The 12,433-nt window shown below is 33.0% G+C and overlaps 1 protein-coding gene across 35 annotated transcripts in view; it reads right to left on the minus strand.

The window, feature by feature from the left end:
- LOC149908338 (uncharacterized) overlaps positions 1-12,433 on the minus strand; it is a 465,602-nt gene that overhangs the window by 305,442 nt on the left and 147,727 nt on the right. Inside the window, exon 5 of one of the 35 annotated variants that reach the window (XM_090101780.1) lies at positions 1,166-2,259. The exons of 31 other annotated variants lie outside the window; for them this stretch is intronic. In XM_090101780.1, the coding sequence (XP_089957906.1) occupies positions 2,021-2,259 (239 nt within the window). In that variant the 3' untranslated portion in view covers positions 1,166-2,020. Of the gene's footprint in view, positions 1-1,165; positions 2,260-3,702; positions 3,978-4,578; positions 4,824-5,232; positions 5,508-12,433 lie in introns of those variants that run through there. 3 more of the 35 variants (XM_090101761.1, XM_090101789.1, XM_090101763.1) reach the window with 3 other exon arrangements.

Here is a 12,433-nt window from a genome sequence, read left to right on the forward strand (position 1 = left end):
TCTTGATTTAATTAGGATTGGGCTACATTTAAACATGAGTGGGTACCTTTAGATTTATGTAGTCGCAGGATAACAAAAATATTAATTTTCATTATATAAAATACGATTAAATTAGTCTGTAAATAAAAGCAAGACCGAAATAATTTTGACGGCAACCAATTTAACAATCCTTAATGGGCATTTATTTATTCTTAATATGTCTATTGTATGATTAAAACAGAAAAACCGATAGCAAGTAGAGGTTTACAAACATATAACATAGGTACCTCTAATATACCGAGACATGCTTCATTTGATAAAAAGCTTCCAAGTACATCTTATGCTAATATAAAAATTAGAGAAATCTAGAATTATTGAATACGTCAAATTTTTCGATCCTTTAAAATGATATGAGGTTTAAGTACCGAGATTTTTCCAACAAATATTTTCTTTACAAAACAGAGACATATTTGTTCATACCTGGCGGGTTACATTGACGTCATATAGCAACATTAATTCCAGTGTGCAGAATGGCAGAGCGCGGTCGTCTAGCCCCATAATTTTCCTAGACTGGAATTAATACTGCCCTAAGACATCATGATAGAAGTCTTGGGGCCGATTATTCAATGCTTGGATAAAAATTATTCGTCGAATAATGTATAAAACTACCATTTTAAAAACGTATTCTAATTGCGCGTATTTGACAGTTTACGTGACATTTTAATATTATCGTGTAATACTTTATTGGACGGATAAGTTTTAACCAAGCATTGAAAAATCGGCCCTTAGTGTATGTTTATTTTATTTCTTAATTATACCACTATTACTACACCTTAAAGCACATTCCATTCTTAATAACCATTCTTGGTGGGTAATGGTCATGTACATAGCAGGAACTTTTAACCTTGAGTTCGTAATCCGTTGTGAACCGAGCTCTGCACGGTAGCCCCCGGGTGCACCTCCATTGTATGGACACGTTTCTTTTCGTGGCATAATAAGTATATCCATCTATTATAGCCATATCCTTCCCGAATTTATTCTTCACTAACATCACTGAAAATTACCGGTTTTATGAATTTCATTCATTACCAAAAATATTTATCACAGTTTAATCGAAATTAATATATATTAACATTATTATAATTGTTAACGATGTTATAGTTTTAAATCAATAAGTTATTAAAAATCAGATACAAAATTAATGCTTATTTATTAAACAAAATCATTTACAGTATAAGCATTAACTGCTTCACAGTTAATTTTACACTTTTGTGTTACTTCTAACGAAAACTCGTTACATGTGAACAAATTTATTTAATTGGAATGACCACTTCCCACAAGCCCAAACAGATCTGCCACATCAGTTCAAGGAATTCCAAATTAATAGTCAACTGAGCATTCACAAAATAAAACTTGAGATGTGTCAAACACTCGGATGTAACGAAGTTACTAAGGCGCGGGTCAAACACAAGCGGCGCGGGCGCGGGCGTGCCATAAGCGCACCTCTTAAATAAATATTAAAGACAAGTACTTCGTACTATGCACGCCAATACGGTATGCAAGTTTTATTTTAATTTTTACATATTATATTGAAATTACGAATTAATTATCCGCGTAATTCATACTCTCTCACATAACAAATCAATAAGATCACGTAACATTATCAGTATTTTTTTATTTATTGCGTATAGTAAAAGAAGCGGAAAAACAATAATGATTACGCAAAAAAATAACCCCGTAAATAAAAATAAATCTCCGTACAAAAATAATCCCAAATAATGACACACACAGAAATAAAGTCCAACTAAATCATAAGTAAATTAAAGCATTTCTCCATCACCCCATGATATTCAATAGTAAAGAATAGAAATTGAATAGAAAAAATTCGATCACGAGGCGATTCGAATCCACGTCGTTTTGCCATACCGCGGCAACACCTAGCCTCTCGGCCACACATGAATCCGCGTGAGCAATCGAATTTCTTCGACAGTTGATTTTATTTGCACAAAGTACACCCCACGCCATCTATTGAGAAAATTTCTCATCGCCTCTTGATTCTTATAAATACTCCATTATGTATTTCATACAAGGGCGGCTTGTGTGTATGTTCTAAAATACAATTAAACATATCTCTTTCTTCGTTTGTCGTGAACTTTGCTTTGCACACCCTTGATTTAGAACAGTTCCAGTACGTTCTCGTCTTCCTTCTATTATCACCATAGAAAGAGTAACCGTTCACTAATGCAATTATCTTGCCCGTTTCAGTGGGCAAAAATGTTACTGGAACAAAGAGATTAAATAAGTTTTTAACATCTATCATACATTTAGGGTCGGTTCATATCTAACGGAATATGCGTCGCGTATTATCGGTCGCGTAGCGCCAGAACTGATAAATGTATAGAAAAACACTCAACGGGACGGTAATGCGTCGAGCGTACAGCGAGTGTGAACGGTCGAGTGTTTTTCTATACATTTATGTATCAGTTCTGGCGTTACGCGACCGATAATACGCGACGCATATTCCGTTAGATATGAACTGACCCTTATAACTTTCAATTCTCAGGTACGGGTATGTATTACTCACTACTACTATATTGATAGCAATATAAATAAATCATTACATATCTAGTATAAAACAAAGTCGCTTTCTCTGTCCCTATGTCCCAGTAATTCAAGAGGAAGGTTTTAGTATATAATTTATTAGGTATTAGACAAAGCGGGCGAAGCCGCGGGCAGTTAGCTAGTTCTATATTATAATATATTGTTGTTTATATAAATTGTAGTATATGCATACATTAATAAAACACGTTTTAAATCAAATACTTTAATGGTTTCATTGTCATACGTATAGATACATTATGTCGTCATCTGTTCATGTTAATGTAGAAAGCTTAAGAAATATATCTATATTTTAACTATATCCAGAAGTTACTGAATTGACAAATTCATATACTTACCTTAGTAAATAGAACTTTAACAATGATCAGGTACATATTTCTAACGTATTATAGGTAGATGATAACTAATTCTTAATATGGACAAGAACAAATTTAAAAAAAAAATGTCTTCTTTGAGTATAAACACATGAACGAGTATACTCACACATAAGCAGAATTACTCAATTTAATATCTACACCAACAACACCCACACATACATCGCACGTAATTTCATACATCTACACTGTAACGACCAACAATAATAAATTCAATGTGTTTATTTTATTAATTTTTTTAAGCTATTGCATAGCTTCTATCGCGGGCCTTGAGCGCGGGGACCGAATCCAGAAATTCCGTAACGAAAAACCCTCACGCTCCCCACTCCGACGGACACGGCTTGAATTTCAAGCCTTGAAGGCATAGCATGCAATAAATAGCTTTACCGCGGCAGTCCCCGAGTGCCACACGTCTTTTTTTTGTTTACATGATTCTTACTTAAAGTTTACGTACAATTTAGTGTATAAATAACATTTATGTTTAATTTACATTCCGTATTAACATAATTATTTATAGACATACATATAGTAACATATAAAAAAATGGCCGAATTTAGAACCTCCTCCTTTTTTGGATTCGGTTAAAAAGCAGAAAGTACCGACAACCGAAACATAGTATTAACTAGTCCCATAATCATTTGATTAATTTGATTTTGTTTTTATTTCAATTAAATGTATATTTCTTTTTTATTATATTCAACAACATTAACCTATAACACTTACAAATACATTATCAATAATTATTTCATAGGCATTCATTGGATGGACCATTCGATATCTTAATGAATGTACCATTTCTTATGACATATATTGGCGGCGGGTGGGTGTGCACTATCTCCGGTAGATAGAATAGTATCCCGGACTTCGTGGTTGTGAACCTGGCCTTACAATGTTTCGAGTTGGTGCAGAGCCAATAGGTTTTATGCTTCCCTCTCTCGTCTGCATAAAAGCTGTATCCGTTTAAGAGTGCGCGCACTTTGCCTTCAAAGTTCGGGAAAAATTCCACTGAAAATTTTTATTTATTTAATATATATTCTTTATTGCACACAAATTACAGGAAATTGGCCACTTTATATTCTGCTTTGCTGAATATTTTGGTCTTAAAACATAGAACTTATATATAGGCTTGGTCAGTAACATAATTATAACCTTAACTAATATAATAAAGAAGTGTAAACTGAAAGACATACGCCAATACTTCTTAAAATGTATTTGTAAATCATTATAATAGAAATTTAAATATTTGTATGCATTTACTCTTTTACATTATATGTGTATTTACATAAATACACATATCATTTAGAGGATGTTCCATTATAGTACAATTAACATATTTTACATACATTTACACTATTTACACAAAACACTACGTATTAACCCATACATATCACATACTAGCTGTACTCCGCGGTTTCACCCGCATTTCTCCGCTCCTGTTGGTCTGAGCGTGATGATAAGCCTATAGCCTTCCTCGATAAATGGGCTTTCTAAAACCGAAAGAATTTTTCAAATCGGACCAGTAGTTCCTGAGATTAGCGCGTTCAAACAAACAAACTTTTCAGCTTTATAACATTAGTATAAATTAATATTCACTCATCCAACATCTACAGGGTGCTCCATTTTACACCTTATAATACATTCCATTTTGAATGACATACGAAGGAGGGTTGTGTGTATGATGGAACTGTCCCGTCACCAGATCACCATATGAACTCAGTATGAACCTGGCCTTACACTGGCCCCATCTGGTGCATCTCCATATACAAGTTTTGGTGCCTTGGAAGCCGCAATAGTAAGTGTGCCCTTTGCAAATAGCCAATCTTTTACCTTGTCGGTTATACACGTAGAAGACTGAAAATAATGGTTTTTTGATTATTGCTGTTGATGTATGTAATATTATAAGTCACTGATCTATTTACCTGTGAGACTTTTGCGTTGAGCAACTGCGGCATGAGATACAGGTTGTTTGCATTTCATTTCATGCAGGAAATCAATTAAAAATATTTGCCATATTGTAATTCGGAGGTAAGTATTATATTTATAAAGGGATTTGTAAAGTTGGCGTCGTGATGAACTATCGCGGCCAGGAGATGAAACTTGGATATTTTCTTATACCTTTTCCTAAGGATTTTTTCACAAAAAATCAGGCAAAATTATGAAGAAGGGATTGTAGAGATTAACATGTGTTAAACAATTTATTTTTAATTAATTTCTTAAAAACCTATCGAATTATGTTCCCATCTGTTTCTTACACCCTAAGGCCTAAAACATAAGACTACCGAACAGATCCAACACTCGACCTAAGGAAGATATATCTTCCGTCATTCAACTTGTGAATATTTGGCGGTGGGTGTGAATGTGAACCAATGTCCATTGATACATAGTTGTCCACCGTGGTGATGAGGGTTGCCCGGCAACCGTTGTGGTACTGGGAGCAGTACCATCGCCACATTTTGTTCTTGGCCACTTGCTTTCGGTTGTACGTGTAGAAGTTGTATAGGAAATGTACCCCTCTACTCGTGTGGATTATTTCTCCTGAAAGAATATATCAGTTATTGAAACAAGTTTTTTAAGCTATTGCATAGGTTCTATCGCGGGCCTGAGCGCGGGGACCGAATCCAGAAATTTAGTAACGAACAACCTCACGCTCACCACTCCGACGGGCGCGGAGGTGTGGCTTGAAGGCATAGCATACAATAGCTTTACCGCGGCAGTCCCCGAGTGCCACACGTCTTTTTTTCTTGGTAGATAGGGAAGCGCTTGACCACAATCTCGCCTAATGGAAAGCTAAGATGTGGTCTAAGATGGTACGCGCTTCATTAATAAAATAATAAACTGTTATGAATTTACATCATATCGTAGCATACATATTTTAAACAGAGATTATTTGCACTATTTGAAATCAATAATATCAATATATATTAGCTTTCTGTAGAAATATAGGCTATAGTAGACATATTAGAAAACATATTTTCTATTCAAGGCAATTTTTATCAACATTCAAATTCTAATTTATTATTTTTTATTTGTATAATAAAATATTTAATGAATAAAAAACAAATACGTTTAATGTGTTTATTAAAACAATTTGATTTACAACAAGCCCTGTGTATATACAGAAGTTAAATAATAAATAAACATATTAACGCTAATTGAAACACGTCTATGTAAAATTAATACAAATATAAAAAATCTAATCTTGAGATTGTTTCATATAATTTTTGAAAAGATTCATTAAATATGAAACATTTTATACGCCAATCATATTGTAAGTATAATACTTCCAAGAATATTTAACAAAGTTAATTTTAATAAATCCAAAAGGTGCATCTTCAAATCGCAACAATACAACATAGAGTAAAATCAAAAAACATCCTCAATTTTTGACACCTTAGTAAAAATTTTGCGAAAATTTTCCAACTTCAATATTTAATAAAAGGCTCCTTTGGTAACATTATTAGAATTCGATAATATTACAATCAATACCATCTAAAAATACGAACAACTCTTGAAAAAGTGGAATGTTTCACAATACTAAACTAGATATAAAAATATGTATTCTCCTTAGTAAAACGTTTCGCTAAACCTTGTTCTTAAAAGCACTATAAGGCAGTAAAAACTTCTCAATCACTTATAATAATTTTGGACTCTATTTCTATGATCTATATTCTGCTACAGAATGTTTAATTTATGTGTAGTGGTAATTATTTACAAAAAAAACGATACGACAAAACAATTTTTGCATAAGACATTTCCAGTAGGTAATCAGTAAATTTTGATTTTTGATTTTTTTTTATATACCTCGTGGTCCTCATCTAAACGAATACTGTACATTAAAATACCCATCCTTTCCACTACAGAATCATAATTTAAGAAAACACTTATAATTAACATTACATAACTTATCAACAAAAAATAAGCTTTGCGTCTTGTGTCTCTGTCTCTGTCTCTTTCACGAACTACCCTTATGTGAATGAAATGTGTGTTTAACATTAGCAGTAGAGTAAAATAAGAATTAAAATTCATGTTTTTTCTTAGAGTTAAGCTCAATTGTACACCAAACTAAATCTATATTAGGTACCGTATGTAAAATATGTGTATGATATAATATCTTCTGAGAAAAACACGCTGTTGCCTATGTTTTCAGGATATCTATTCGTATGTGTTTCCTAACACATTATAATTAAACAATTAATGAAAGCACTTTAAATTCGATCAAGCTCTTGGTAGTCAAAAATTTTAAGTTGCGCACGAGAGAGAAAGAGAGAGTTGCATACATTATTCCGTGTGAAAGAGCAAGACGCAGCATAGCAGCAGCTGCTGAGTGCGCGTGCGCTTTCCCCATGTGATAGATAAAGACAGACAACCCTACGCACTGTATATCAAGATTAATTTGGAGTAGAATTTTGGCATTTGTTGATGTCTATAATTTTTGTTTATTAAAAACAACAAAAAATATATAAAACGGAAATAATATAAAACCAAACTTACTTACTTCATGGTTTTGCGATATTCGACATTGTATTTCTTATCTAGCACAATCACTTTCTAGTAGCACTAATCGAGATAATTTACTTAACTCGGTAGAATAAAAAAAAATTATGTTACCAACCTAAAATAACCTAAAAAAACTTTTTGAATTGTACTTTTAATATTATTATTATTAACAAAACTATTTCATCTTCTTCCTAGTGAGATTAATAATTTGTACTCCAAACTTATTCTCGCGCAGAGTTGAATTTCTAAAACATGTAAATTTCGCATGTGCGATCGCTTTCATTCATGCTTACCCCACAGCAGCTGTTATGCTCCGTCCTTCTCTTTCACACGCAACAATAAACACGTTTCCTTCTAACACATACTTAATAAAATCAATATTAACAAACAACCACATAACTTTTTCAAAACACTTTGTTTAATCCGCACCTCATTCAAACACCAAACAGCACAACATCAAACAAAACATAACTACAGGGTGTTCACAAAACGGGTACAATACAGTCAGTTATGCGAATGCAGCCCAGTAGTGGACACGACAACACCGTCTATCGTTACAGCTGATGCCTTACACTTCAGCTTGTGTTTCTTGGAGCAGGTCCAGCGGATCCTATTGCCCATGAGCGAGCGTGAGTGCCTGAAGAACTTGTGCCCCCCTATGTAGATGTTGGTCGACTCGCGGCAGAATCGCGCGCGTAGTATCGCGTGCATCAACTCTGAAAGGACAATTTTATTGAGCGTTGTTGTTTTTTAACGTTATACAGGGTGTGCGAAGCGAAGAATTGTTGACATGGAATCCAAAATATGTGAATATACGAGACACACATTAAAATGAGAAAATCTTGACAAATTAATATTAAAACTCAACAATAGCGTAACATCATGTTTATTGGTAAATGAAGTATGTATGTTAGGAGAAACGGATCATTTAAAAAAACTGTTTATGGTAACTATTTTATTAATAAAAATTCCCAAATAATAATTTACACAAGCCAAATTATAATAATTTATATAATAATTAATAAGAATTCTGAATAAGAGAAGAAAAGTAATACTTTGATTTGAATTTTAAGGAAAAGATACTGATCAACATGACGTGATTAAAAATTTATTAATCACAGAGTAAACATATTTAGGCACACTACAATTGACTCATAATGAAATAATAATAAAAAGTTAATAATATCCTTTAATCGTTATTCTTATGTTCAGAATATAACTTACCAAATAATTCCCTCGTTTAAATTATAATTTTAATATAAAGTGTGAATAAATTTTACATTTATCACAATTAAAAGATAATAATAAAAAATAACACATAATAAAAAAATAATAAATAAATATTAAATCTTTAGATAGGTACATAGAGCGTAAATTCACGAGGTTCGTGCTTAATAATTTATAATTTTAATAAATAATATATTTTCATTAATTTTATTTACATATCGAGATCAAATAAATAGGATATTTTCAAGTACTTTGCCAGGTATAGAGTAGATTTATAAAATACTAATAATAATTTTAGCTTAACTTAAAATTAAATACACGGTACACCGCAATTACTCATTTGAAATTATAAATACAACATCGATTTTATTTTATTTTATAAATTTTGTGGGATACTTTAAGAGTACTCCTGAATATTTTCATTCTATTTTTTAAAATTTCTTTTAAAGTTAGTACATATCTCATGGCAGTGTCCACATAAAGCACTAATTAGTCGTAGAATTAAAACTGAATTCGAGACTATAAAAACATCACAGCATCAATACTGCTCAGTTATACTTGAGAAGCTATCTTGTTGTCTCGATTTATCACTACATAGTATAAAACAAAGTCGCTTTCTCTGTCCCTATGTCCCTTAGTATGCTTAAATCTTTGAAACTACGCAACGGATTTTGATGCGGTTTTTTTAATAGTGATTCAAGAGGAAGGTTTAGTATATAATTTATTAGGTATTAGACAAAGCGGGCGAAGCCGCGGGCGACTATATAACTTAAATATCTATTTATTGCTTTCAAAAGAACAATTTTAAAAGAATTTACTGTTAGTAATTTGTTAATTGTGAATAAATTCAAAGAACCACTTAGAAATTCATCAGTAGCAAGCTTACCTAGCCGACATGTTTATTTACGGTGTATAAATAGGTAAGCGGGCTACTGACACACCTGCCGCAGACAATCTCGCTTGCTCGGCAGTCGGAGAAATTTAAGCTGTTCTTAAAATTGCCCCTGCTTGCCCATACACATCACAATTAAGGAGCCAATTAAGGGTGCAATTCCAATACTGCACCTGCTGCAGGTATGTGAGTAGCCCGCATTATCTAACATGTATAAAACAAAGTCCTTTGCCGCGTCTGTCGGTTCGCAATAGATTCATAAAAAAAAACTATTTTCACCAACGCATATAATAAAATGCGTTGCTGAAAATCGTTTTAATGCTTCTCAAGCAAGTTTCAAACAGCGCAGGCGGAAAGCTAGCAATTCAACTAGTGTGTATGTACAGTCCGGGTCCGTATGATAATATTATCAATAGTAAGTACAAAAGCAGTACATCCAATGCTCTTCTTCACACACCTCCACCGCACTTTGACACCTTCGTTCTGGTGGACTGTGAACCGGTAGCCGTGCATGTCGAGACACCGCTTACCAGATGCCGTGTAGCCGAAGTAGGCTATAATAAAATGTTATTTTAGTATAATTTATATTCAAAATTATTGTTTGTGCTCAAAAATTTATTCTCTAAACTCTAAAGCATCAAGTTCAGAATTTATTACGTGTGACAAAAGGGTCATTTCGTATTTTTATGAGAAAAATTATGGTAAAAAATTCGTGTACTAAATTTTGAATCTAAAAGTATTTATTTTTAAATTATTTGTGTTTAAATCTAGGTTTAACTTCTGTTATTTTGCGTTAACAATTAAAATAAAAAACAACGTTAAAAAAAACGTTTTATTTTTAACCCTTTACAAATTTTAAAATATTTCAATCATATAGATTTAAAGATGTTTAATATTTTTTTTATTCTTTTCTTTATTCCTATTATTAAAACCCAATTAGAATTAAATTTCAAAAGAAAAGTAAAACAAAACTAAAAGTAAAACAAATGCAATGCATACATTAAAACTTATTATTAATAATTACACTAAACTTAAATATACCCGTTATTTAAACTGAGGTTAAACCTACGTTATATTTGTGTTTATATCTCATACAAATAACAATTGAAGAAAAAAATCTCATTTATGACTAATCTAAATTGACATTTCAATTTATAAACCTTATTACTTACCAAAAAACATGCATTATAAAAATATACTTATATATTAATCGACAAAATATTCGAAGTCAACATAAATTAATTAGTTATTTAAGAGGAGGCTCCCTAAATTTTATGTGAATTTGCATTAATATTCTGAAACAGTCACACATGATTTAGGCGCGGGACATATACAAGCGGCGCGGCGCGCCGCGGGCGCGCTGCCGGCGTGCATCGGGTGCGCTATTGGCATTTTGTATGAAATAATTTTGGAAAGGCGCAACCTTGGCGCAACCTTGGCACAACCGTGGCGTGCCGTCTCGACGCCTGTCCAAAATTCTTTCATACAAAATGTATAAGAAGGACGTGGTGCAAAACAGATTCAAGAGGTGCGCTTATGGCACGCCCGCGCCCGCGCCGCTTGTGTTTGACCCGCGCCTTAGTTTCGAGCTCGAACGCGATCAAAGAGCGCACGCGATATTCAACTTTATTACGGCTGTGTTAGCGTCTAGCGCCGTAGCGGTCTAATCGGTCTCTCAGTGCCAGAAAGTATGTTAGGGAACCTTCCCTTAAGAAGTAATTATAACTATTTATTTTAAATTTAAATCTAAAATATACGAAGGCCGCTTTGGTAGAGTTGAACAAAACATTATTTTACTTAAATCGTATTTATTTCTCTTATAACATTACTTATTATATTACTTATCATTACATGAATGTTTTTGACGATTTTTAATAGAATTTTATTAACGCTAATTGTATAATAGGGAACAAAAAACATAAAACATAAAATCAACCATCGCGCCGTGTTAACGTTAACAAATCTATCAATGATCAGTTTGGTCTAACAATGGTCATGGTCATCTCTATATTCGATAACCTCGTGCCCAGCAGTACAGGCAGTGGCCCGACACCCCTTGGACTTCTTGACGCAGACCCATCGACCTAGAGGCCCTTTCCTATCCGTCCTGTAGTTGAACCGATGTCCATCATATAACATTATTGGGTTGCCACGTACTGAACGTAAAAACTGAGCCCGTTTTGTATCTGCAAAATAAAACAATAGGTAAACTTAGTTGTAGTCTAAGAAAAATATATAAAGGTACAGTAGAAAGGTAGAGAAGAATATAAAAAGGTATATTACTCAAAACAATTAAGTATTAAGATATTTTATTTCATATTTCATATTAATAATAATAATTCGTTCATTTAGTGATGGTGGGTCGAAATGTGCCCCCCCCTGATATTTCCACTATGCGTGGTAGGTCTTATTCGACCCACCAGCAGCGAGATAGATTAAATTGCTATAACTTTACGAAGACAAAATATATAATGTTTTTTTGGTTCTGTTGCAATTCCCTCAAACCCAATTTCCTGAGATTGGCTTCGAACAGGAGATGAAATAATGATGATGAAATAAACAAACGAAACTTGAACCACAACCTGAACCGCACTATAGTCAGTGCTTTTAGTAAGGTAATTTACGGGGATAGCAAAATAAAACAAGATTATACACATAGTATACACAATACACATAGTAGTTTTAATTTATTTATGCCTGTCATCAAAACATTTCATACACAGCGTTTGATTACATTTCCTACAAAATTTCTTTATTTTTTTAACTCGTTTTTTCACTTCACTACTAGTGAAGGTCCTCCGCAGCTTCTCATAGCAACCTACACAATTCCTTCGCTTAGTGCTAA

The sequence above is a fragment of the Colias eurytheme genome, chromosome 5 (assembly GCF_061535395.1).
Source record: "Colias eurytheme isolate Ceu_HAF_F1 chromosome 5, ilColEury1 Martin Lab GWU primary, whole genome shotgun sequence".
Lineage (NCBI taxonomy): Eukaryota > Metazoa > Arthropoda > Insecta > Lepidoptera > Pieridae > Colias > Colias eurytheme.